At 42.2% G+C, this 25,584-nt stretch overlaps 1 protein-coding gene across 7 annotated transcripts in view; it reads left to right on the top strand.

Annotated features, from left to right (window-relative positions):
* Positions 1-25,584, top strand: part of LOC125901746 (glutamate receptor-interacting protein 2-like) — a 438,014-nt gene that overhangs the window by 369,334 nt on the left and 43,096 nt on the right. For all 7 annotated transcript variants that reach the window (XM_049597920.1, XM_049597754.1, XM_049597836.1 and 4 more), the window contains exons 6-10: positions 808-883; positions 6,386-6,531; positions 6,906-7,053; positions 8,419-8,588; positions 23,762-23,917. In XM_049597920.1, coding sequence (XP_049453877.1) covers positions 808-883; positions 6,386-6,531; positions 6,906-7,053; positions 8,419-8,588; positions 23,762-23,917 — 696 coding nt within the window. The remainder of the gene's footprint in view (positions 1-807; positions 884-6,385; positions 6,532-6,905; positions 7,054-8,418; positions 8,589-23,761; positions 23,918-25,584) is intronic.

Here is a 25,584-nt window from a genome sequence, read left to right as displayed (position 1 = left end):
ACAAATGAGAAAAGAAATAGCTGGCTAGCAGTCTGCTGATGCTTCGCCTCACTCCCTGCCGCTAGGACGATACCTCCCTGGAAGTGGGCAGCAGTTTGGACCTTAGCCACTGTAGCAACTCAAATATAGCCACAGCAAACCCCAGGTGTGGAGTGTAATCAATGTTACTGCAGCAACAGAAAGTTTGCTAATCTGGCAGGGACAGTGGGGGATGAAACCTGTGGTGCTCGGGCCCTCGGTCTTGTTTCGGCTGAATTTGAGTTTCTGTAGGGTGCTAAGTGAAGGTCACTGAAATAACGGAAATACAGCACGTGAGGACTGTGTTATGATGAAACACTGGCTGTTTGTTAACGTTAGCAGGCTCCATTTCTTAGCTAATGTTAGCTAGTGTTGCACACTGTTAGTGCTGTAGCAGAACTGAAGACAGGCCAGTCACAGGAATGGCCACAACATCACATCCTTTGGATTTTCAGGGACAAATCTGGCCCGAGTCCTTTACATAGAAGTCATTACAACTTGCTCAGCCATTGGCAATAAAAGCCCAATTAATATTCCCTGTGCATGTCTAAAATGACATACAGTACCTTTAACCACAGCTGCCAGGGTTTTCCTAAAGGAGCTTTCAGAACAGTCCCTGTCAGAAACTGTGTTAGGATGGATACAGTGACATCATTTTAACCAACATACAAACGAAGAAATGACTCATTGTTTGAAGCAAGTTTCTGTAATTTTTATATTGAATGGAAAAAGATAAAGACAGTGAAGCGAGTGTTTAGTGTGAAGATCTAACCTGTACTCTTCTTGCAGGTGGTACCCACGAAGACTGGCACAAGTCACGCCCCCTAGTGGTCACCTACGTCAGGCCAGGAGGTCCTGCAGACAGGTAGCACTGACTGCACGCTCATGCAACTATAAACCCATATATACTGTACATGCAGCCACGTGTGTGAGTGTACAAACTCGCACAAAGCCAAACATATTCACATACAGTAATACTGAGACATATCCAAGCAAAGACATAAACACACACAGTCAGAGACAGAGACACGGATCATATGTCTTTATTGGGGTTGAACAGCCAGGGCAACCACTTCCAAAAAAAAAAGTGATGTCTAGGAAAAATAAAAGCCAGACGAGCGCTGGCCTCCACTGAGTTTAAACTAACAGTGGCACAGCTCGGCCAGCTTCAGTCAGGAGTGCGGGAGATTTGTCTGTGCCTTCATGTGAATAAACCCCAAGGATAATGGTGTCGTTTCCAGTGACCGTCACTGGTATGTTGACAGTTATGTGTTACTCAGAGCTGCAGCAGCATGAATCACCTCGTATCCCTTTAATGTTGTCATCATGTGTCTGTCTCAGTCTTCATGTTTAAGTAATAATCCATGACATTTTCATATGAATGTCAGCTTTGTGGCTGTTTAACTGATGTAACGCAGCAGTGATTCAGCCGTCTGTACATCAGTACATGAATTCATACATAAATACACTGTTTGAAATCCTCTGCAGGAAAAATTATGCATTTTACAGTTCCTATTAGCCTGATAAAAGATGTGTATATGCAGTGAATTTAACAGACAGCGAAAAGAGTGCCATCTACAGAAATAGTAAATACTTAGTAGTTTTTACTTTACTTTACTTTACATTAATTTCTGCTAAATTACACACATATATTAACCATCACTGCAGAGTAGAAATTCCCTATTTGTGACACATCTTTTAACACAACAGCAAAGTGTTAGCCAGTTAGCTGTTTGCCAGTAAGCTACAAAGAAGCTGGCATGGTGGAGTGTGTAGCAGTATTTTCACATTAGGACTGGGCTCACAGTTTCCTGCTGTGAACTGTTCTGAAATACAGGTGTTGTGAGTGAACACCTGAAGTTTGGAGTAATAGAACCAATCACTTCACATTGTTTACGCATACAATCTTTGCACACTGATTCCGATGTGTTTGTTGCGAAAATTCGCAGTGCGTGACAAAATCAAAAGGCGCACATTTCTCCTTTGCCTCGAAAATCAAACCTGTTCTGAAAATTTTAATGTCGGACCAAAAAAATTTGCATAAAAATGATGATGCGCTTTTTGCTGGGGTCTGAACCCAACAATCCTGTCTCCTTACATCTGGAGTAAGATTTGTAGACTGAGGCATCTCTGTAGCACCACAGTTCTTAATTTATTATGACATGTCGTGACACGTCTGTGGCCAAAAGCAAAACAAAAGGGGTCAAAATTGCTTTTGTAACTAATTGTGTTAAATGGGCATGTGATTTCATCTCTGATCAACTTCAGGCCCTTGAATTGAATCAAAATTGTATAGTGGCAGATTTTGTGATATCAGCAAATACTGAATCATTGTCCAAAGAATTAATCATAATATAATATCATATACTAGCTATGATGTTCACAGTAACCAAACTGAACACCTGTGGGAGATTTGTGAGCAATGTGTAAAAAGGCAGTCTCCCCAACCATCACCAAAACTAATATGAGAGTATAAAAAGAAGAAAATTACTGGGTGCTCTCAGGTAAACTCCAGGTAGACGCGAGGTGCTCTTGAAGTTGAATATTAACTGTTCAAAAGAGGAGTAAGCCACTCGGGCTTTCTTCAGGCACACTACGCACCGAGCCAAGGAATAATATTAAACAGCCTTTATTTAAGCGGGTATGTTAGAGTTAAAATACATACAACCAAATGTCAAAAAAAACGCAGACCGGCTTCGACCACCAGGTCTTCTTCAGGGCTCCTCTTTTGAACAGTTAATATGAGAGTATGTTTGGGAGAATGCTCGTCCCTTCAGAGGAGTTCAACAGACATGTGTAATCTGTGACAAAGAGCACCGAAGCTGTTCTGGAGGCTTGTGGTAATACAACACCGTATTTGGACACTCTGTTATTTCCTAATTAAATTTGTCGTATTAATTTTGTCTGCATCACAAAAATCTCACAGGACAGCACACTTCTCTCAGCTGTTTCTGCTCTGCTAGAGCAGCCAAGACACAGCAGCAAAAGATTGAAAAATTAAAGGCTAACCCTGTACTCTGATCACTCAGCAGCTTCAATCGGTTGAAGCTAGACTTTAAACTGCAAGATGCTATTTTTGTTCTAGTGGCAACTGTCTGCAAAAGAATAATACATTAGCACATATGCAGAATAACTGAGATGTTGTAGAATAAGTGAATGAAGGCTCGTCGGAGTTCTTTGACACGTCTTTAGGACTTGTGAAAGGAACCTTTCATTGTGAGCCAAATATATATTTGTCAGAACTGATTGCCGATCAATCAGAAACTACTGGTTTTTACAATATTCATGGCCAAATTCTGGTTGATTTTCCACAGGTTCACACACAGTGACAGACTTGGACAAAGCCAAGATTAAATTCCATCTTACTATTGAGTTATTTTGCCTCGAAGCTCATCTAACACCATTCTAAAGAAAATCATCTTCAAAATGTGGGTCAGTCTAGGGGAGACGAATGAGATATTCATGCTGCTTTATATCCCATTTATATGCCAATTGGAGAAATCTTAATCCACAGCACCATACAGTCCCAGGAGTGCCTACATTTTTAGCATTACCCAGTGGGAATTAAATCGCCAACTCTGAAAGTGTTTGAGCCGTGCTGTTTTATGCTGGATCACGAAGAAACTGCTCTCACCACATCATTATATGAAGAGGAAAAAAGCGACACAGCCTGCAGGCTCTTAAAACAGGTTAAATGTCAGTGAAGTCTTTAACACTTCTCTGTTTAAATCAACATCTTAAGTAAGAGATATCTTCAAAGGGAAAATCAAACCCTCACTCCTGAAATGACAGCGTTATCTGTTAATATCTTTAAGAACCTTTAAGACTGGTCGTATGTGGACGACAACAGACATCAGATTTTGGTGTTTGTCCTTCGGTGTAACAAAAGATTCAACATGTTGAACTGGTTGGCTTAAAGGGACAGTTCACCCCATAATGGAAATGCATATTGTTCCTCTTACTTGTAGTCCTGTTTATCAGTCTAGATTGTTTTTGTGTGAGTTGCCGAATGACGGAGAGATCGGCCATTAAGATGTCCAACTGGATGGCAAGTTAATCAAGAAAATCCACAGACCTTGTTGTATGAAGTGCACTGCTACCTCACCTCGCACCACTGAGCTAGCTAACGTTACAGCTTGGCTGAGGAGGATGCAATTAATGTTTACATCCTGCGCTGTCACAAGCACAAACCCCTCATCCATGAGTAGATGCACGCGTCTTTCTATGTGATACCATAGGCAAGTGTAGCTTAATAGAAAGAGAATAGAGCTGGGCGATGTAACGACTATGAGCGATATCTTGATATATTTTCTAGCAAGACATACGTTTAGACAACACCGTTTATATCGATGTAGGGTCAGTGCTTGTGACATCTCAAATGTGGCTTTGACTTGCAGCTGAACATGGAGCCAATGTCGTAGAAAATATCAAGATATATACCGTGTATTGCCAGTCAGCCTGTAAATACGGAGATATGAATTTTTGTTCATATCACCCAGCCATACTAATTATCTATTTAGATTGTTTTGTGTGAGTTGCCAAGTTTTGGAGATATTGACAGTAGAGATGTCTGCCTTCTCGCTAATATAATGGAACTAAATGGCATGACCGGGTTACTCAAGAAAATCCACAGACCTTGTTGTGAGCAGTTTCATGTAGGAACTATTTTCTTTCTTCCAAATTAACTGCCAAGTGTGCCTCTACTGCTAGCTCCCCTAGCACCACTGAGCTAGCTATTGTTGCAGCTCAGGATGCCATTAATGTTTACCATTGCACAAGCCTCTCATCCATGAGTAGATGCACGCTTCCTTCTGCGCGGTTATATGGTTGGCAGATATAGTGAGGTAGATAGAAAATAGCTCCTACAGGAAACTGCTCACAACAGGGTCTGTGGATTATCTTGAGTAACCAGGCCGTGATTTCTGGAAAGACACATCGCTGTTGAGTTTTTCCGAATGAATTTTTTTGGTGCTTTTAGCACCACAAGCTAAGTGTCATCTAGTTCCATTATACTGGTGAGAAGGCAGACTTTTCAAGGACTGATACCTAAAGAACTTGGCAACTCACGCCAAAATAATACGACTACCTGCAGCTTACTGGGGAAAAATGGATCCATCACTACCTGTTTTGTTAAGCCCCAAAGGCAAACGTTTTTGTTTCAGTCTCTTTCAAAGCTTTTATTTGAATCCATAATTCTCCACAAACATTGATCCTTAGGTACGTCTATCATATAACCTCATTCCAGCCTTAATGAAGCCTTTTGGTCTGTGCCGTTGCGTCATGTTGCGAAAAAGCTTCAGGGCTATCAACATAATACTTTACAACTTCTGGCTCGTATGATGACAGCTCTGAATTACTCACACTCTGGCATCATGCATAAAGCATCTATCAGCTCTTTAATGCAGCCCGCTGCATGAAAAAAAATCAAAATGCTGCATATCCATTTTTGGAGGAATGAATAATGGCCTGATATGTGCCATGAGTGCCTCTAGAATATCAAACATTCAGTCTGTGAAAGTGTTTCTGTCAACCAGGGACTTTTTTTTTGAAAATTACCATAATTTAAATGAAACCAGATCACATGACAAAATGTCAAATCGTGAGATTTTGAATGCTGTGAAGCACAGCAGTAAAATCTGTCACCTTAGTGCTGTTTCTGCTGTGTTTGTCCTCCATTTGAACTTGAGGAGAAATGATACTGTAAGTCTCAGACAGACGAGAGGAGAGAAAAGAAGAGGATGAGATCAGGAAGACGGCGACCAGTGGAGTAGAAAGAAGCTTGGAACAAGTAGGACAGCAACAAAGTGAGAGGAAGAAAATAAGAGAGATGTTGAAAGGAAAAAGATATTTGGAAGTCGGGGTTAAAGAAAGAAAAGGAAGTTGGAAAGAGAAGTTTCTCAGAAAGTAGGAGGGACGAGATGTAAGAGGAAGTCAGAGAGAAGGTGCAGGCTGTTAGAAAGGGAATGGTTGAAAAATGTTTTTTGTTATGCTTTTTTTTAAATGGTTTTCTCATATGCTGTGATTTTCCAACATCGTTCTTCCACGCAGTGTACACCGACCACGTTTGCGTGCACAAATATTATGGTTTTGCCTTTATTCTGGAAAAGTCAAAAGCCATGTACAAGAAGGTATCCATGACAACGCACCGAGCTCAACGGAAACCACAATCACAAGTGAAACGTGTATCCTAAATGCTCCACAAACATGTCCAAAGAAACTCCTAAAACCTGAATGACATTTTTTTTAGGTTGTCTGTATTTCTGAATTCTCATCTTTTCAGTTCTCTCATCACCGTATTTCATCGTATATCATCGTATTTTCACCGCTGATGTTTTCTTTTGGTCTGTGTGTGTGTGTGTGTGTACAGAGAGGGCACACTGCGACCCGGTGATCGTCTCCTCAGTGTGGATGGCGTGCCACTGCATAACGCTAACCACAGCGACGCCCTCAGCGTGTTGGCTCAGTGCGGCCAGGAAGCCCTGTTCCAGATAGAGTATGACGTTACTATCATGGGTGAGAGACCACACACACACACACACACACACACAAACACAAACACAAGACATGGATAAAAGCTTGGGGCAAACGTTTCAAAACTGCTAAAATGGCACTGAAATTAAAAATTGGATGATTTTTGTTGATGTGTTGGCATTTTCTGCCGCCTCAGGCTGAGCTCTGCCTTTTTTAGTGTAAAACTGCTCAATTTAATTCTCCCAGAATGCATTGCAAAGAATCCTCTGGTCATCACATCTGATAAATGTTGTCTCAAGGGCGTGTGCTGATTGAAAGGTACTCTGCCAAAGTGTTTTTTATTTTCATCACAGGAGCATCAGATCACAGTAGAGAGCAAAATGATTCACATAAAAAACATGTTTTCTTTTCATCAGACACAGTAACAAACGCCTCCGGTCCGCTATTAGTGGAAATTGCAAAGGCGCCAGGAGCAACGCTGGGTATCACGCTGACATCGGCCAATCATCGAAACAAGCAGGTCATTGTCATCGACCGGGTTAAACCTGGCAGCGTGGTGGACAGGTACACTCACTCTCACGTATTCACAGTGTAGCTGCATGTATGCATTCTTGTAGTTTGACCTTGATTTACTCTCTAAAGTCTGTGTTAACTGTGTCCTCCTGCTGATGAAGTTCAGATAAGGAGCTCTGAGCTGATGAAAGTGTTGATGCACTCTTCTGGGTTTTCTTCAAGGTTTACAGCAGCTGATGGATTCTGAGAGCCAGGGCAAGAGGCATTATGTTTCGGGTTTCACCTCAAAAACGCCTTGAGGAAATTTCTTCAAATTTGGCACAAACATTCAGTTGGTCTCAAGGATGATCTGACTAGATTTTGGTGGTCAAATGTCAGATTTCAAGGTCACTGTGACGTCGTCCGTCTCATTCTTGTGAACACAATACCGCAAGAATACCTTGAGTGAATTTCTTCAAATATGGCACAAACGTCCACTTGGACTCAACAGTGAATTGATCACATTTTGGTGGTCAAAGTTCAGTGTCACTGTGATCTTGCATTTGTCTCATTTTTGTAAGCCCAATATCTCAAGAACGCTATGAGGGAATTTCCTCAAATTTGGCACAAACGTCCACTTTGTGGCTGATATAATGGCAGAGGAAACACTGCACACTGAACATCAAGTAAATATGAAGGCAGGTGCTGTTTTATAGTGAAGATGCAAATGTATTTTAATACATTATCAAAATAATACAGTGAAACAAGTAGGATTAGTGCATCAATAATAAAACAACCTACGTCACACAGTTTTCACTTTCATGTAAAACCATAATAATGGAAAGCACAATACCTGAGGTAATATAAATGTCCGTGAATTCGACAAGTTGAAGGTTGGTTGAAGAACCTCTGACTTCATTTTGCCTCTTTTCTCACATCTGAAAATAAACCTATGCAGTTGGATTACAGATGTGGTTGCATGTTTATTCAATATTTTCTCCCTGTCTCTCTGACACACACACACACACACACACACACACACACACACACACACAGACTCTGTCTAGCCCTATAACTAACAAAGACAGCAGGAGACAGGATATTTCCCCGAGCCTCAGTCTGGCTCTAAAATATACATGAGGCACTTGAACTTGGTGTCAGTGCTGAAAAGCTAAAATAACCTCAGTCAACTGAACAGGTTTGACTGTGGAGGTTCGCGTTCTGCCACTGTTCATTCCCACATGGTTGAAAATTCATTTTTAAAAAGTGATTCACAGTTTGAGAGCAGAGACACCAGGTTGAGCAGCTCTGCAGCATACATATGCTCTTCAAACAGAACAAAAACACGCTAAGTGTTTCTCATACTGTACATATTTCTCCTGTGTTTTGTTGTGGTAAGAATCCTTCCATCTTCTCCCTGTGTCTCTATTTCACCAGATGTGGAGCTCTGCATGCCGGAGATCACCTGCTGTCCATAGATGGGACATCAACAGAACACTGTACAGTCCTGGAGGCAACACAGCTATTAGCGAGCACAACAGAACTGGTGAAATTAGAAATACTTCCCTCCCATCAAACAAGACTAACTGGGAAACAGCACGACACAGGTGGGTGTGCCAGCTTCGTGTCTTTGTGTTTAACACCAAGTTCACCAGTCAGTTTGTGATTCTTGTTAAAAAAAGAAGTTTTGTCTTTTAGATTTTGACACAATAAGGGACAAATGAGTAAATGTTTTCGGTTTTATGCCTCCATGCTGGCAATAGGCGTGGCCAGAGGCATGATGTTTTTGGGTTGTCCATCTTACCCCCACCTCAGGAGGTAGAGCAGGTCGTCCACTAATTGGAAGATCAGTGGGTTGATCCCTGGCTCCTCCAGTCCGCATGTCTAAGTATCCTTGGGCACGATACTGAACCCCAAACTGCTTCCGATGAATGTTCCATTGGTGCGTGAGTACATGGGAATGGTAACTGAGTAGCAGGTAGCACCATGTCTGACAGCCTCGGCCTCCAGTGTGTGAATGGGTGAATGTGACATGCAGTTTAGAAGCGCTGTAAGTGGTAAGAAGACTAGACAAGTGCAGTCCACCTACCATTTATCGTACATCCGTCACATTTTTGTCAACATGATATCTCAAGAACTCCTTGAGGGAATTTCTTTAAATTTGGCACAAATGTCTACTTGAACTTACCAATGAACTGATTCGATTTTGGTGGTCATAAGTCAAAGGTCAAGGTCACTGTGACCTTGTTTGTCTCATTTTTGTGAATGGAATATCCCAAGAATGCCTTGAGGGAATTTCTGCAAATTTGGCATAAAGGTTTACTTACCAGCTCAGTGGCCTAGTGGTAGAGTGTCCGCCCTGAGATTGGGAGGTCGTGGATTCGATCCCCGGCCGGGTCATACCAAAGACTATAAAAATGGGACCCATTGCCTCCCTGCTTGGCACTCAGCATCAGGGGTTGGAATTGGGGGGTTAGATCACCACATGATTCCCGAGCGCGGCACTGCTGCTGCTCACCGCTCCCTCAGGGGATGGGTCAAATGCGGAGAACAAATTTCACACACTCAGGTGTGTGACAATCAGTGGAACTTTAACTTTTAACTTTAACTTAGTCTCACGAATGTGCAGATTAGAATTTGGTTGTAGAAGGTCAAAGGTCAAGGTCACTGTAACCTTACAAACAATGTTTTTGTCCATAACTCAGTTCAGTTAAAGGGCCAGTGTGTAATATTTGGCATGGTTTATTGTAAATCTGAATCTGAATCTGAATATTCTACCCATTAATATGTTTATACAAGTGTATAATCGCGATAAAATAAAATTAGTTTGGTTTTCATAGCCTTATAATTATGCTTTTTATATATATATATAGCAAGGGCCTTGCTTTAGAGAGGTCGCCATCTTGCGCCGCCATGTATGTACGGCAGACCGAGCGGACAATCCAGCCAGCCAGAGAACGCGTTTCGCGTGTATAAATAAACCAACGAAGACAGCGGAAGGAAGGAAGAAGGAGGAGGAAACAGCAGAGAGTGTTAGTAGTTTGTCGATAGAGAGCAGTGAAAAGTTTTTTTAGTTATAAAGTTTGTGAATGGACCACACTTACCACGCAACAGGAGAGAATGAACCTGAACCGTCATCTGTGAGGAAAAGAAGACGCAACTTCACTCCTTGTGATGCACTCTCTGCGGCGCTTTTCCTCCTGATGATATATCTCCCCAACGATAGCAGCACCGAATCCCATTCTGTGCATTCAGCCTCTCTTCTCGCCCGCTCAGCATCAAACACATGGAGTTCCTCATCTGTATGCTCCGGCTCAAACAGGTATGGCTCTGGGTCTGTGTCCGCTACAAGAAACTCTTCAAAATCGCGTTCAAAGTCGTCCATTGCAGCTACTATAGTCCGGAGATATTGCTAGGCTAAATAAACAGCTGAGCTCTGTTTACAGGCTACGCTGTCAGTCAGTGTGCGGGCTGGAGATTGGTGGAGCAGAGAGGGGAGGGGGGTCCCCACTCGGTATGGTAAACGAGTATGTGTGTATGAAGTGTGTGTGTTACACTAGAAGAGTCAGAATTTGGGACGGAGTCTTTTACCCCCTGGAGTGTTACCAGAGTTTTTGGAGTGCTCAAATAAACTGGCCATCTATCTATCTATCTATCTATCTATCTAAATTCTAGTTTCCATTTTAACTGCATAAACATTCGGAAACCATGAAATCGGTTTTATGACCTCACTGGTTTGACACATTCACGTCTCTCCTGATGTAACTAAAACGTCCTCTCCAGAGCTCTGGTGCTGAGGCCTGCAGCGTTGCTAACAGCAGACAAAGCTGAACTTGTTGCTTCACAACAGTGTTGAACATGCAGCCAGAACAAAAAAGGGTTGGACCTGCAACCAACAGAACAGTTTCCATCACTCACCTACAGAAAGTAATGGGTTGCCACGTGCACTGTACAATGTTGATACCAGATCGTCCTGTATAAGAAAATAAAACGTACCATCCCTCACTGAGTCAGTATGGGACAGGATGTTTCCCGTATTTTCGTGCACACTCTACTCTAATGTTTACTATGTTGTCACATGCTTAAAATGACTTGGGAAATACTAAAATCAAAAGGGTTTTGGTGGAAGTATTACAGTTTTTCTCAATTGCTTTGGTGCATTTCTCACGTCACTATTAACATTTGCACAAGAGTTAGTGCATTTCTCAAAACAATTAGTGCAAACTGCAAAACCTAGTTGATAACCTGCAAAACTGTGTCACTTGCTCAAAATGGATAGTTCATTCCTCAAAAGCAAGTATTCATGTCAGTAAAAGTGTCAGTGTCATCAAAACGAAAAGTCCTGACACCATTGTTTATGAACAAGAGAGTCAAATGGCTTTGTCATGTTTTCATTATGACAGTTTACTCTGTAAGTGTTTTCCAATGCAAAAAAGTCAGATCATGGTGACACTACCTGAAAATACTCAAGACAGCACTATACACTATTTGCACAGCCATTTGAAAACTACAGTGAAGTTACACATTACTGTATTTAGTGAGGTAACAGAGTGCAAGACACTGAATACGTATGTACATTTTTACTGCAATTCTAATTTGTTCACAGCATTGTGCAAAAGAAAAATACACACTTACTTATTACTTACGTATGACACAATGACAGTAGTGCAGATTGTTTAGTGCTGAATTACTGTCCAATATACACACCTGTTCTCCCGACGAAATGTTTGAATAATTGAATTTACAGTGGTTCTCCCAACATTTGGCTGCACCCTTCGACCAGCCTCAGCCATTGTGAGGCCGTGATTGACAACATGGTCCACAATTGTAGCCTTAATTTCATCAGGAATCTGCCTATTGGCCTCTTCCTCCTCTTCACCTGTTTTGTCCTCCCCTTCCCCTTCCTCCCCACATCCTCACCCCTCTTCCACTACGTTGACCTTCCATTTCTGTGTCACAGTATTGTAGAAATGGTAAACACTATGTCCTGCTCGGTTCATATATGTTTGCCAAGTGAAGGTTCGTGGGATTCAGCTTTGAGTGACTGTGGAGAAGTGGCTTATCGTTGGTTACAACTAATGCGTCACACACTCCTCCTCATCAGTGAAAGCTGAGGTTCACCTGACAGAAATTGTTCAATTTCTGAGACATTTTCAGGAAAAAAGGATAAAGAAATGTATAAAATTTGCTTGACAGATTTTGACAATTAGTTCAACATTTTTGTATGTAATGATTCAAGCAATGAAATGAGGACTATTAGTTTTATAGGGAATGACTATTCAGCATTCATAAGTATAGTTAATTTTGACTGACATGACTTAAGCAAATTATGTTATAAAACAGCAGAGAATTGTGTGAAAGCAATTGATGCATGTCCAAAAGCATTTGCAATTTGTTGGAAGGAATGAGAAACTGCTATTATGATGTGCACAAATGACTAAATGTTGTGGAAGTTGAACTGTTATGAGAATGTTAATTCTTATCAGAGAAATGCACTAAAGCAACTGAGAAAAACTGTAACTCAAAATGTGTGAAAAAGAACAACACCTAGACTGACTGCCCATCATCTAATGTCAGTAAATTATATCCCTGTCATTTCCAGTCTGATTCTATTCTCACCCTACATTAGGAAATTGCCCCTCAGCAGCATACCTTGAAGCATGTGTTAAGTCAATGAAAATGAACGATGAAACGAATGCCTAGAGTCATCTATTTTAGCCTACTACTACTTTTTACGTTTATTTACTTTACATGGAGCTAAAAGTAATAATCACGTTTTAGAAAGAGTAGCAAGTCAAGCTAATCGCTAACATGCATGATTAAAAAAGAACACAACCATTGCTTTGAGATGGCTGTCAGAGATAATAGAGGTATGATCACGTCCTGTCTGAGGTGTACCAGGGAGTGTGTTTCACGATTTATTTCCTAATCTCTCTTAAAAAAAAGAGGATTAGCATACTTTTGGAAATCGTCCGTTCCGGTTCAGCGCCAGGAGTTGTGCCCGTAATTCACGCAAGATATCTCGGGGCTAGGATTAAGGTGGATCGGATTGTTTCCTACATGGAAATGACTTCCATGTTGTCCTGTGGTTGCCAGATGTTTGACAGTAAGCAAAGCGATGTCATGTACACATTCAACTCCATGAAACGAGAAAACAAAGTTTCATCATGGCATCAGTAAAATAAATAAATAAAAGACAAGCACAGTAATTATCCTTCAATCACAGCATTATTTATCTTGTGATTTTATGATGTCTGGACTGTTGTCAACCAGATGGTGTGTGTGTTTAGTTTTGTTGCCAAATTCAGATTGATGTTGTTTTTCTTTTTACACCTTGTGTCGTCCTCCACGACAGCTGTTATTAACACGGTGACATTACGTTGTGTTGGATGTGTGATGACGCGGCTCTGTAGTGAAAGTATTTTGCACTTGTCTGCTACGAAAGTGATTTAGAGGTTGGGTGTGTGTATCGGAGAGACAGAGAGAGAGCATGTTCCTTTTTTGAAGCTATATGCATGCGTGTGCATGTGTGTCAGCGTTTTTATTTCTGTATATTTGTGTGTGTCAGTGTGAGTGCCAGGTCTTGAAGTTAATGACTATAATAATCTGTTGATGAGATTGAAGCTTTTGGCTGTCAGTGTGATTTTCACAGCCAGCGCTAAACTACCATACAGGCTGAGTGTGTGTGTGTGTGTGTGTGTGTGTGTGTGTGTGTGTGTGTGTGTGTGTGTGTGTATAAGTGCAGTCCACATGCTCATATTTTACAAACCTAGTGCTGGGACAACAACCCCATTACCATGTTGATGAGGTCATCACGGTCAACACATTATTTTTGTTGTTGTTGTTTTTTTTTTGAGCTGCTATAATAAATTAATTGAAAAATGCGCTGCTTTGGCTCTGATGGTCTGATGCAGCACTTTTGTCTGCATTTACCATTCTGCAGTCTCAGTCAATGTCACGCCTACCGCACTGTCTGATTGGTTACACCATCCATCCATACATACATATATCCATTTTCAGCTGCTTATCCGGAGTCGGGTCGCAGGGCAGCAGGCTGAGCACTGAACTCCAGACATCCCTCTCCCCAACAATGCTTTCCAGCTTCACCCCGGGGAGTTCCCAGGCCAGATGAGATGTATAATCCCTTCACTGTGTTCTGGGTCTGCCCCGGGGCCTCCTACCAGTTTGACGTGCCCGAAACACCTCTAACAGGAGGATCCTGATCAGACACCTGAACCATCTCAACTGACCCCTTTCAACGCAACGGAGCAGAGGCTCTACTCCGGCCCCCTTTGAATGTCTGAACTCCTCACCCTATCCTCTAAGGCTGAGCCCAGCCACCCTATGGAGGAAACTTATTTCAGCCACTTGTCTCCACAATCTCATTCTTTCGGTCACTACTCAAAGCTCATGACCATAGGTGAGGGTCAGAACATAGGTGGACTGGTAAATGGAAAGCTTTGCTGTCCGGCACAGCTTCCTCCTCCCCATGACAGTCCGGTGCAATGCCTGCGTCACTACTGACAGCACGTCAACCTGCTTCTCCATCACGTGCTCTGTTATAATCTTACTGGTAAGCAAGACCCTGAGATACAGCAACGCTCTTTCAACCCAGAGGGGGCAATCCACTGTTTTCTGGCAGAGTACCATGGCCTCAAATTTGGAGGGACCACCAAACATGTTGTCTCTAGCTCATGCCTGCTGAGTTAGCATAACAAACTATAAATGTACTTGCTAGACTGGCCAGAGCTCCACATAGAAGTCAATGAGTCCTACTTTACACCACATGATTCAAGTGACCCAATTCCGATTTTTTCCTCTCAAGTGGCACAGATCGGATCTGTAACATGAACGTGTAAACAGGAAAAATAACACATGATATTGGATATTGTCAGATCAGATTCAGGCTTCCTTCATATGTGGAAATATACGTATGTCATGAATAATGCGACGACAGACACACAGACACAAAGACGGTGCTTCTGCATGCCATCCAAACGTGTGCGCAACTGTGAGAAATAAATATGTGAGGTGTACGCTGCTTTTCTATCTTTTTTTTATTTTTCTTTCTTTCTTTCTGACAGTGACATACACTCCTAACACAGGACGGGTTGTTTTAATTGACTAAGTTGATTATTAATCCATAGTGATGTGCGGATTGGCTCTGATAGCACTCGAATCAGCATGTACGCATCAACCATCCAGCCGCACCCGTCTGCAGCTGCACGGACATTACCACCACTCTGTGTAGGTTAAGTTACCTTTTAAATTATGTGGAGCAGCACCAGCTTTCCAGGTGATTTATTCTTTAAGGATTAACTTCAAATATTTAAAGTTAGTCCTTAAACTTGCTTTCAGTAACATAAACATTTCCATGCGCGCAGTAATGTCACTGTAGCAAATACAGTGGGACATTTACACAGTGGTCAATAGTGCTGGACCCGAAGTGTCGCACAAAAAACCGGAAGCTGGCTGCGTTCTGTTTGGTCTCTGTGAAAAATAAGGTGAATAGAACATGTGAACAGCAGTCAGGAAAAATCGGATATAGGCAACAAATCGGACTTGGGAATCAAGACATGGTAGTGTAAAGGCAGCCTGAGAGACAGTGAATATCCCTAACTTTAGATCAGCACAACAGTGTTGGCACTACAAAAGAACAAATGACCAAGACAGTAGATACAGTGACTGTTATCCTGTTAGGGGTTGTGGGGTGCTGGAGCCTATCCCAGCTGACATTAGGCGAGAGATGGGGTTCATCCTGCACAGATCGCCAGACTATCACAGGGCTGACACATAGAGACAGACAACCATTCACACTCACATTCACACATACGGACAATTTAGAGTCACCAGTGTCTTTGGACTGTGGGAGGAAGCTGGAGCGCCTGGAGGAATCCCATGCTGACACGGGGAGAACATGCAAACTCTGCACAAATAGGCTCCCCCACCCTGGGTTGGAACTAGGAACCCTCTTGCTGTGAGGCAAGAATGCTAACCACTCGTCACCGTGCTACCCTTGGTATAGTAATATATGTATTTTAATTCCTGAGCTTCTTGTCATCACCCCTTCCTCAGCAGTCATTTTGGGAACCAGGGACCAGCAGAATTAGGGCAAAGAAATGGTAAAGTTTACCTGGTTAAGTCACCCTACGCACCCTTAGCAGATCAGGGAGGAAAAACCCATCCTGGTGTCTCTCCACCTGCAGCCCTCTCTCGTGGAACACTAATTGAGGAATATTTTGGCTGCGACAGCAACTTTGTGCTTAATTAGTTGAAGGAGTGTTTCTTCACCCGTAGCCAAGTGACAGCTTTTCATCTGCGGGAGAATTAGTGCCAGTGGATTTACAGGGGGAACGCTGATTATCCCAGGTTAATGCCTCACAGCTGAAGGCTTTAAGGATGACAAGTTTGCACACACAATCACACACATGCAATACAATAACACGTGTACATACATGAAAACGCACGCCTGTGCGCTGCACGTACACAGCTTCACATATATGTAGAGCCTGTGATGAAGCTGTCAGTATTGTAGCAACTAAAGTCAGATGAATGTGAATTGATTTACTCTTTTTCTCTTCATCACACACGTACACATGTTTTCTGCAAAGATCTGTTTCCAAGTGTTGGTAGCTTCAGTTTTCTTTGGCCTAATTAGAGACTCGAGAGGTTGAGAAAGGCGGTATTAAGAAGAAGAGATATTGTAGACTGAAATAGACTGAAACCTCCGCCACTGCTCTGCTCGCTATAGAATGTTTCATCTCAGCATGAAAACGGCAGGAAGAGAGGAAGTTGAAAGGAGAAGTGAGTGACAGGGAGTGTAAAGGCAGGATGGTATTTAATTAAGGTCATTACACCTCTTTGCTTACTGACGCCTCCTCCTCTGCTCTCTTGATTTCCTCTTCTTCTCACCTACTTATTTTTTTGTTTCATCTGCTTCCTGTTTTTCCCCTCTGTTGTTTTCATCTTCTTGTCTTTCTTTCTGCTTCCTCTTTGTCATTCCTTTCAACTCCGCACAGCTCCTTAGTTCTCTCCTACTCTTTTGTTTTGCTTTATTCTAATTTACAGTATGTTAAAGAGACAGAAAACAAGAAAGTACTTGAGGCTACACGTCAACCGACCACACACACACACACACACACACACACACACACACTCCAAAGGTCACCATCTCATCTTGCATCTCCTTCATTTGTCTCTGTGAAGAAAAATTCATTCTTTTCCTTCTAATCACGATTGTGACCGCCTGTGTGTATATGCAGTAAGTGTGTATTTGTACGTGTGTGTGTCTGTGAAGTGAGCACAGCTCATTAGTGTACTGATGGCCTTGCAGGAGACCTTACAGCCAGCCTGCTGCTGTTTTATTAATAGACAGTCTGATTAAAGCTTTTGCAGTTGTGTGTGTGACTCTGATTGTGTTTCAGTGTGTTACTGCAGCATAGATTAGTGTTCCGGAGTCTGGACATAAGTGTGCATGTACACACAAGGGATGTCAGCTTCTGTTAGTTTTGCTTTCGATGGCCTAACATCAATTTACAGGTAAATGTTTAAGGAAAAAAGTTCTCTGCTGGAAAACAGTGGATTGCCCCCTCTGGGTTGGGAGTGAATTACTGACCCAAGCGAGGGAGTTCAAGTGTCCTGAGGTCTTGTTCACAAGAAGGTAGAATGGAGCATGAGATGTTTGGCGTAATGTCTGCAGTGACACAATGCTGTGCCAGACTGTTGTGGTAAAGAGAGAGCTGAGCTAGAAGGCAAAGCTTTAAATTAACTGGTCCATCTACGTCCCAACCCTCACCTATGGTCATGAATTCTGGGTATTGACTTAAAGAGCAATGTTGGGCTCAGCCTTAGAGATAGGGTGAGGAGCTCGGAGTAGATCCTCCTGTTAGAGGTGTTCCAGGCATGTCCAACTGGTAGGAGGCCCCGGGGCAGACCCAGAACATGCAGGAGGTATTGTATATCTCGTCTGGCCTGGAAATGCCTCAGGATCCCCCAGGAGCAACTGAAAAGCATTGCTGGGGATCGGGACGTCTGAAATACTTTGCTCAGCCTGCTGCCCCCATGAGCCAGCTTTGGATAAGCGGTTGAAAATGGATGGATGGAAAATAGTGTGAAATATAAGAGGTGCTTACCTTTTAGTCCGGTGCTCTATTGACCCCTTGAGCTCACTGCCCTTCCTCTGCTTTCCACTGGTTAGCTAGCTGCTGCTCTGCACTGACGCAAGTAACATTAACATGCTCTCAATGATATCTCCGGTTGCCCCTCAAGTAGCCCCGGAGAGTAAGTGGCCTAATTTTGAGCCTCAAAACCCCTTTGGCATTCTTAGCTACGTTAGCACCACTAGCCACGTTGACGATGGTAACAGTGATAACAAGTACTTTGGGAAGAAGCAACAAAAGACCTGCGCTATCCCTAATATCAACAGGTCCTCAGTGGAGAGGCTGATAGCTTCAAGTACCTTGGTGTCTACATCAGTCGGGGGCTGACCTGGGCGCTGCATCCTGACTAGGTGGTGAGAAAAGCAAGGCAGAGACTGTTTTACTTTCGATGCCTGAGGAAATATGTCCTCAAACTCTGAGGAATTTCTACTCCTGCATCGTCAAGAGCATCCTGACAGGGAACATTGCCTGGTATGGAGACAACAGCGAACAGGACTGCAAGGCCTTACAAAGAGTGATTCTTTCAGCTGAGCACACTATAGGCGCTGCTCTACCCTGCATAAAGGATGTGTACACCTGCTGCTACAAAAATAAGGCCACAAGAATCACTGAATCATTGAACTGCCTTTCAACCTGTTGAGTTAGTGAAGAAGGTGCTGGTTACACCTGACAGCACTGAGAGGCTCAGGAGGAGATTCTGCCCTAAGGCCACAAGGACACTGAATGAAGACCCTATGACCCTCCCAACAACCAAAACTGCATTTCACTGAAAATGTTTCATTACTCAAAAATAAGCTGCTTACTCACCAGGGCGACCTCTGGGAGACTAGAGGGTGGCCACAACGTTTTGTTGATGCGAAAATCGGTGCCTGGAAGTGGGCCAGATGGCTCCCGACCTCGTCTTCTACTTCTCCTGCAGATCATCCTCTGAATCTCTTAGGTTCAGTTAGCAGACACTTAGAGAAACACTGGAGTCAAATGGAATCTGGTGCAATCGAGTTTAATGTGTTCACAAGCTTCAACACATACAACTCAATGAGTCAGGCTCCGGTGCAAGACTGAAGTTTCACTTTCTGCGCTCTCCCTTTTATGCTGGTGAAGATTCGAGAGAATCTCCACCCTTTTTCTTTAGCCCTTCCTTCCTGAGCCCAAACCTATTGGTGGCAGATCTTTTTCTTTTTAGCCCTTTTCCATCTGGTCCAAATCTATTGGTGGCAGTCCCCTTGGGCCCTTGTCCAAACATGACCTAATGGTGTAATCCCTGGGCCTGGAAATCCCCAAATTCTCCCACCATTAGATTTGAGCCTGGTTTCACTTTATTTTTTAAAAACATATAAAACCTGGGGAGTTTCTCTATACAATCCCCTGCGCCTTCATGCAATGTGAACTTTAGAGTGTGTGTCATGCAATACAAACATTAGAGTGTGTGTGTGTTATTATTAAACAGTACATGGTGTGGTATATGTGTGCTCTTCAATGTGAATACATAACCTTGTGTTATGAATACATTGACTTGTATAACAGTGTTTTCATCACACATAGATGCATAACAAACAGTTTTATAGGAACTTATACATGAAACATTGTTATATGAACTTTACTCTTAATCAGTCTATGCAGTATAACACCTTTACCTGATTAAAGATTAGATCTTACACTACAGTTTCCACAGAAACGCCACCATGGGTCAGGATGGTGTTAGCAGCGGTAATCCCGCAATGAGCAGCAACTTTAGCTGCTTCCCACTGGACCTGGGTGGTGACCAATAAAGAGTGGTGGTGGTTAGCCAACTAACCAGTGTGGCATGAATGGCTAATAGCTTTGTTGTAGTACAGCATAGAGCTAGTATTACTGCTAAACTAAAGAGTAGCAAATGAATGAGAGACATGCCGCTCTAAAATATTGTCAGCATAAGTGTGTATCTATATTGTCTATTAGAGTGTGTTCTGCATGTGTGCATCTATCTGTGACTGTAGCCATTTCCTGTCAGCACATCTGTCTCTGCAGTGTGTTTCGCTGGACCTAATGACTTTATTTTTACTCACGGAGGATTAGACTGGAAAATGTTACCACATTTCTCAAATCTCACCCCGGGGCCGCCCGACACTTCTGCTCCTCAGACCTCCCGCCAACAGAGCGGTTTAGATGGGATGACTCACATGTCAAAGGAAACAAAGGCTCTGCTGGATGGATGTGGCAGCACAGGACAGCTTAGGATCAGCTTCAGAGTTGAGATAAGTGTGTGTGGTGAGGAATTACACATGAAGCCGTGTAGGTTGTCAGACTTCAGCCTTGAATGTATGCTGATGCTCTCAGTGGGAGTTTCCCCCAGAAGAGGTTCTCCCCGACATCTGAAGGAAAGTGACTTTTCAACAGATGGCAGTGTTTCTCTCTTTGAAGTTCAACATTATAGAAAATATGCATTTTCACTGTCTTGCTGAGAGTCAGATGAGAAAATCAGCACCACTCATGTCTGTATGGTTAATATGAAGCTACAGCTGGCAGTCGGCTAACTTAGCTTAGCACAAAGACTGGAGACAGGGAAACAGCTGGTCTAGCTTTGTTCAAAGTTGAGTAAACATGCCAACCAGTTCCTCTAAAGCTTGCTTATTACAGCATGTTATGAATAACACAGTGTCCACTGGTTTCATGCTATTTCACTGATCAGCAGTTGGTGGCAGTAAGACATATGTAAGCATAGCAACATGCCAAAGATGAAGACTGCAAGCTAATAAACACGGATGTACACAATGCAGGAAAGGAAATGCATTTAACGTGATTGTTAAGCTGAAAACATACCAGCGCCACCAAAGCGTGGCACGTCAGGTGACTCATGTCAAGTGACGCCCCTAGCACACAGACAACCACACAAAGTTATTACTACTTTTCCTGAAAGATCTTTACTTCCTCCTTCTCTGCAGAGCTATGACTCACCAAGCAATATCTTTTTGGCCATTGTCTTTATAATGACGGGATTGTGGGTCATTTAGCTCAGGATATTTCTCGACCTCAACAATGCGTCTCTTCTCAAACATTCTTCGTCACACCAGAGACACAGCAACAGCCACAGAGTTCTCTTTATACATTCATGGTGAGGAGAGGAGTCAAGCTGCCATAGGAGCAGAGAAAAAGAGCTGCTACAAGAGCCGATATTTACAAGCAGAGAGCGAGTGGGGGAAAAATGAATTTATTCAGAGGGTGGTGAGGCTGGAAATAGGACAGTGGCGTAAAGTGCTGCGGGGCACCACGTCCAGGAGTGCTAGCCGCTGCCCATGAGCTGTACATTTGAAATAATAGGGGCGTATTTTTCGATGCACGCTGTTTGTCGCCAGTGTGTTTTGGTCTTAAGACTTCAAGGATTCACACAATGTTTTTTGTGTGAAACACTGAATATCAAAGGTTCGGTGTGTAGGATTTAAGTAGGTATATTGGCAGACAGTGTAAATCATATTGATTACTGGTTTTAAATCATTTATCATCACCTGAAAGTAAGAATAATTGTGTTTTCCTTGCATTAGAATGAGCAGTTTGTATCTACATACAGAGCTGGTCCTCTTCCAGAGTCCGCCATGTTATTCTACAGTAGCCCAGAATAGACAAACCAAACACTGACTCTAAATATGGCCATTTGCATTTTTGAATTTTTATGTTTTCACATTTTCACATGAGCTACCGTACTTTTCCTATGGGCTTTGCACATGAGAGAAGTTTCAGTTGGTTGCAACCTCATCATTAGATGCCACTAAATCCTACGCACAGTGACGGACTGGCCATCTGGCATTTGGGCAAATGCCAGATGGCCGGCTGCCAGGCAAGAAAAAAAAAAAAATTAAAATTAAAAAAATAAAATAAATAAATCTTCTCTTGGCGGCCCAAAACATTTTTATCAACCACAATATAGGCTACATATAACTGGTAGCCTAAAAATAATTTTAAATAAATATGAGTGAAATGGGGCTACCGGTAATAGCCTATAAAGTGTTTTTGGTCATCAAACATTTTCTCACGATCACTGAGTGATGACATTTGACATCTGACAAGTGACAAATGAAAGATGGGTAATGCACTCAACGTCAGCGACAACATCACAACAAAAGAAAATGGATCGAGGCCCGAAAAGACAGGTGGAGAAGGGTGGAGCGGAGAAAATGGAGAGGAAAAAAAGGAAAGCTATGCTCGCGGAGAGTGAAAAGTATGCGAAAATATCAGATTTATTTACAAAAAAGTGTTTACCCAGCGGCGACAGACCGAGCACCTCTGCAGCAAGGGCAGCTAACAGTAACGTTACGGCCTCTGCCTCAGAGAAGAGCAAACTCCTTTGCAGACTGCTAACTACTTAAAGTTAAGACATAATAAAAATAATGATAATAATAATAATAATAATAATAACTTAATTTGTATAACAACTTTCAAAACAGAGTTACAACGTGCTTAACAATAAAAACATTTACACAATAAAAACAATTAGTACATAAAACAATAAAACATCAAATAATTTACAAACAGTTACAATAATTAATTAACCATCAATTAAGAAAAGACCATACGATAAATGTGAGTCTTAAGAAGAGATTTAAAAGAAGGCACTGAGAGACACATAATTATTTTTATACTCGAGCTGTGCAGTGCTCTTGTCATGTTTTGGTGAAGCTATTGTAATATGCATTGTGGCTGCTGTAACATTTATGTTTCTGTTGTTATAATTTGGTTGTGCTGTATTCTGTCCAAGAGGGGGCGCCTATAGTTAATGGTGGAAGTAGGCTAAGCCTTCAGGATGAAGTTGTGTGGTGTTTGATTTCAGATTTTCATGTTTTGGTAGACATAGAGCTAGTATTATTAACTGAGGTTATTAGTCTGGCCTTTGAACGTGCCTGAATTTATGGGGTTTCTGCTGCTGCCTTATTATCTTGTGTGCTGTGCATTGTTGTCTACTGTACCAGTGCGACTGTAGTGAGTTGATTGCGTGGTGTGTGTTCTGAATTTCTGCATTCTCATCATATAGTTAGCTCTCCACATGCTCCCATGCAAGCCACAAATCAATCTTATCATTCATAATGACTGTGTCTGTATATCTCCTCTTCTACTGTGCATCAAGGCAGTGAGTGAGTGTGTGAGTTTCTGTGGTAGCTGTGGAACAGTCTGTGTCTCTGTGGCGCTCTGAAACGTTCCGCCAATGGTATTGTTTTTGGTATGGTATTGTTAGTATGTGTAAAATCATCAATCATAGTACCTAGTAATATGTGGGAGGGGGTATGAGACACCATGCCTGTTCTTTCACAAATAAGGAACTGATGATCTAAAGTGACATAAAAATGCATATTTTTTTGTAAAATAATATGAACATTTTTCACCCCTGGCTGGCCAATGCACCGCCATGGGGCCTCTGTGTCAAAAAATTCCAGGGCCTCTTTTTGGTCCCAGTCCGTCACTGCCTACACATTAGACTTATAACAAAAACATAACTTCACAGGGCCCCTCTAAAGATGTAATAATCATGGCTGTTAGACATGTTGAAGATATCATTAGACATGTCACACATGTCAAGCGTCAGGCAGGCATCTAGGGAATTAATGTGAGTCAATACACTGTCTTCAAGTCATTCCTCTTCTTGTGTGTTCCAGTGAAGGTTCAGAAGTCGGACCACCCCCACTCCTGGGACCCCTGTGTGAACTACTGTCACCCTTCAAACTCCACCCTCTGCAACACAAGCGCCACCCTCAACAAGTCGTGGACCGCCTCAAATAATAACACCATCAACAGTCTCGACTACTGCAAGTGTAAGAACACAGAAACAGTGACATTTATCTATTTGTTCATTCGTTCATTCTGTGACTCATTGCTTTTACTCAGCTCTGTCTTCTGTCAGTCTTGCTGCAGGACGTCTGGAAAACATAATAATGGAAATAGATCGACGATATGCAAATAAGTTCTTACATTTTGATGCTACTTGGTGAAACAGGAGTTGTGGCAAATGTGGCTCCTCACCTAAAAACACGTACTTACATTATGCCAAATGTTTAAATGTATCTACCCTGGCAGTTTATTAAAAACATTGTATGGTGGTGGAAACACATCCACAACAGCTGCTGAAGAACACTGTGGAAACTGCTTAACGTGATGGTGGACTGAAACCCATCAGGGTGCTACAGCACACTGACGAGGTTTAATATTTCCTTTGCTGTTTCAGGTATAGTCATCTCCTGATGTGAAAAAAAAAACTTTAAAAAATGTCTTGTTGGACTTGTGTTTTTCTACATTCTCCCTTTGTATTTATTTTCCTACCTTAATTCCTTTTAATAGCCCTGCGATAGTCTGGCGACCTGTCCAGGGTGTACCCTGCCTCTCGCCCAATGTAGCTGGGATAGGCTCCAGCCCCCCCGCGACCCTCAAGAGGATGAAGCGGTTAGAAGATGAATGAATTGCTTTTAATTCCACCACGCCAGCGATAGCCGTAGCTGTCGGGTTGTCCATCTGTCCCATTCTTATGAATATGATAGCTCAAGAACGCCTTGAGGGAAGTTATCCACTTGGACCCAAGAATGAATGAATCCGTTTTTACGTTTTGAATCTCCTGTCTACAACGGGCTTGAGTTGCGCCCTTGTTTGAGGACTCGTATTGTGGAGTTACTCCTTCTGACCCCAGAAGGATTCAAACCCTGGAAGATGAGTGCTCTAGCCACTACACTAGGGAGCAGACGTTGCGCTAGACTTTTTCATCGCTGGTCATTTTGACTGACAGGGTCATAAAAATCCGATCATAATCTATTTTTACCGGTCATTTTAATTTTCGTTTTTAAATGATAATAAAGATATTCAAAGACATTTAGTTTTCATTTGTTCGTTTTTAATAAATCCAACAAGCAAGTTATAAAGTGTGCATTAATAAGGACATGAACGAAAAGATGAACAGACATCCACGCACCCGTGCCACTAGGCTTCGCCCTGGACACACCGGACCGCACTAATGTGTCACTAACACGTCCGGTGTGTCGAGGGCGTTATGTAGTTATGTCTGTAGGCTAGGTGACACAAAATTAAAATTGTAATGAAGTGATTATGGTATTGAAAAATGTGTTCGGTTATGCACTGTTGTGTTATTTTAAATTATAAACACGGTATTTTCTCCTCACGTTCCACACTCAGTCAAGAATGAACTTGTTAGAATGTGGTCAAAGGTCAAAGGTTACCGTGACCTCACAAAACATGTTTTGGGACATAACATAAAAATTCACAGGCTTTATATGACGATATTTCTCACAAATGTCTTAACAGGATAAAATGATGGAGTGATGACCTTTTATATCCAAAAGATCAAAGGTAACTGTGACATCATAATGTTCTGCAAAAACACTTATTCAGCGTCATATCTCGGGAACTGAAGGGGACACGTTTGGTCAGATACTGAATTAGTGACAATACTCTTGGGTGTCCACCTTGAATCTGT

Source organism: Epinephelus fuscoguttatus, linkage group LG1, assembly GCF_011397635.1.
Source record: "Epinephelus fuscoguttatus linkage group LG1, E.fuscoguttatus.final_Chr_v1".
Lineage (NCBI taxonomy): Eukaryota > Metazoa > Chordata > Actinopteri > Perciformes > Serranidae > Epinephelus > Epinephelus fuscoguttatus.
Note: the sequence above shows the minus strand (reverse complement) of the source record. Positions and strands in the feature narration are given on the sequence as shown.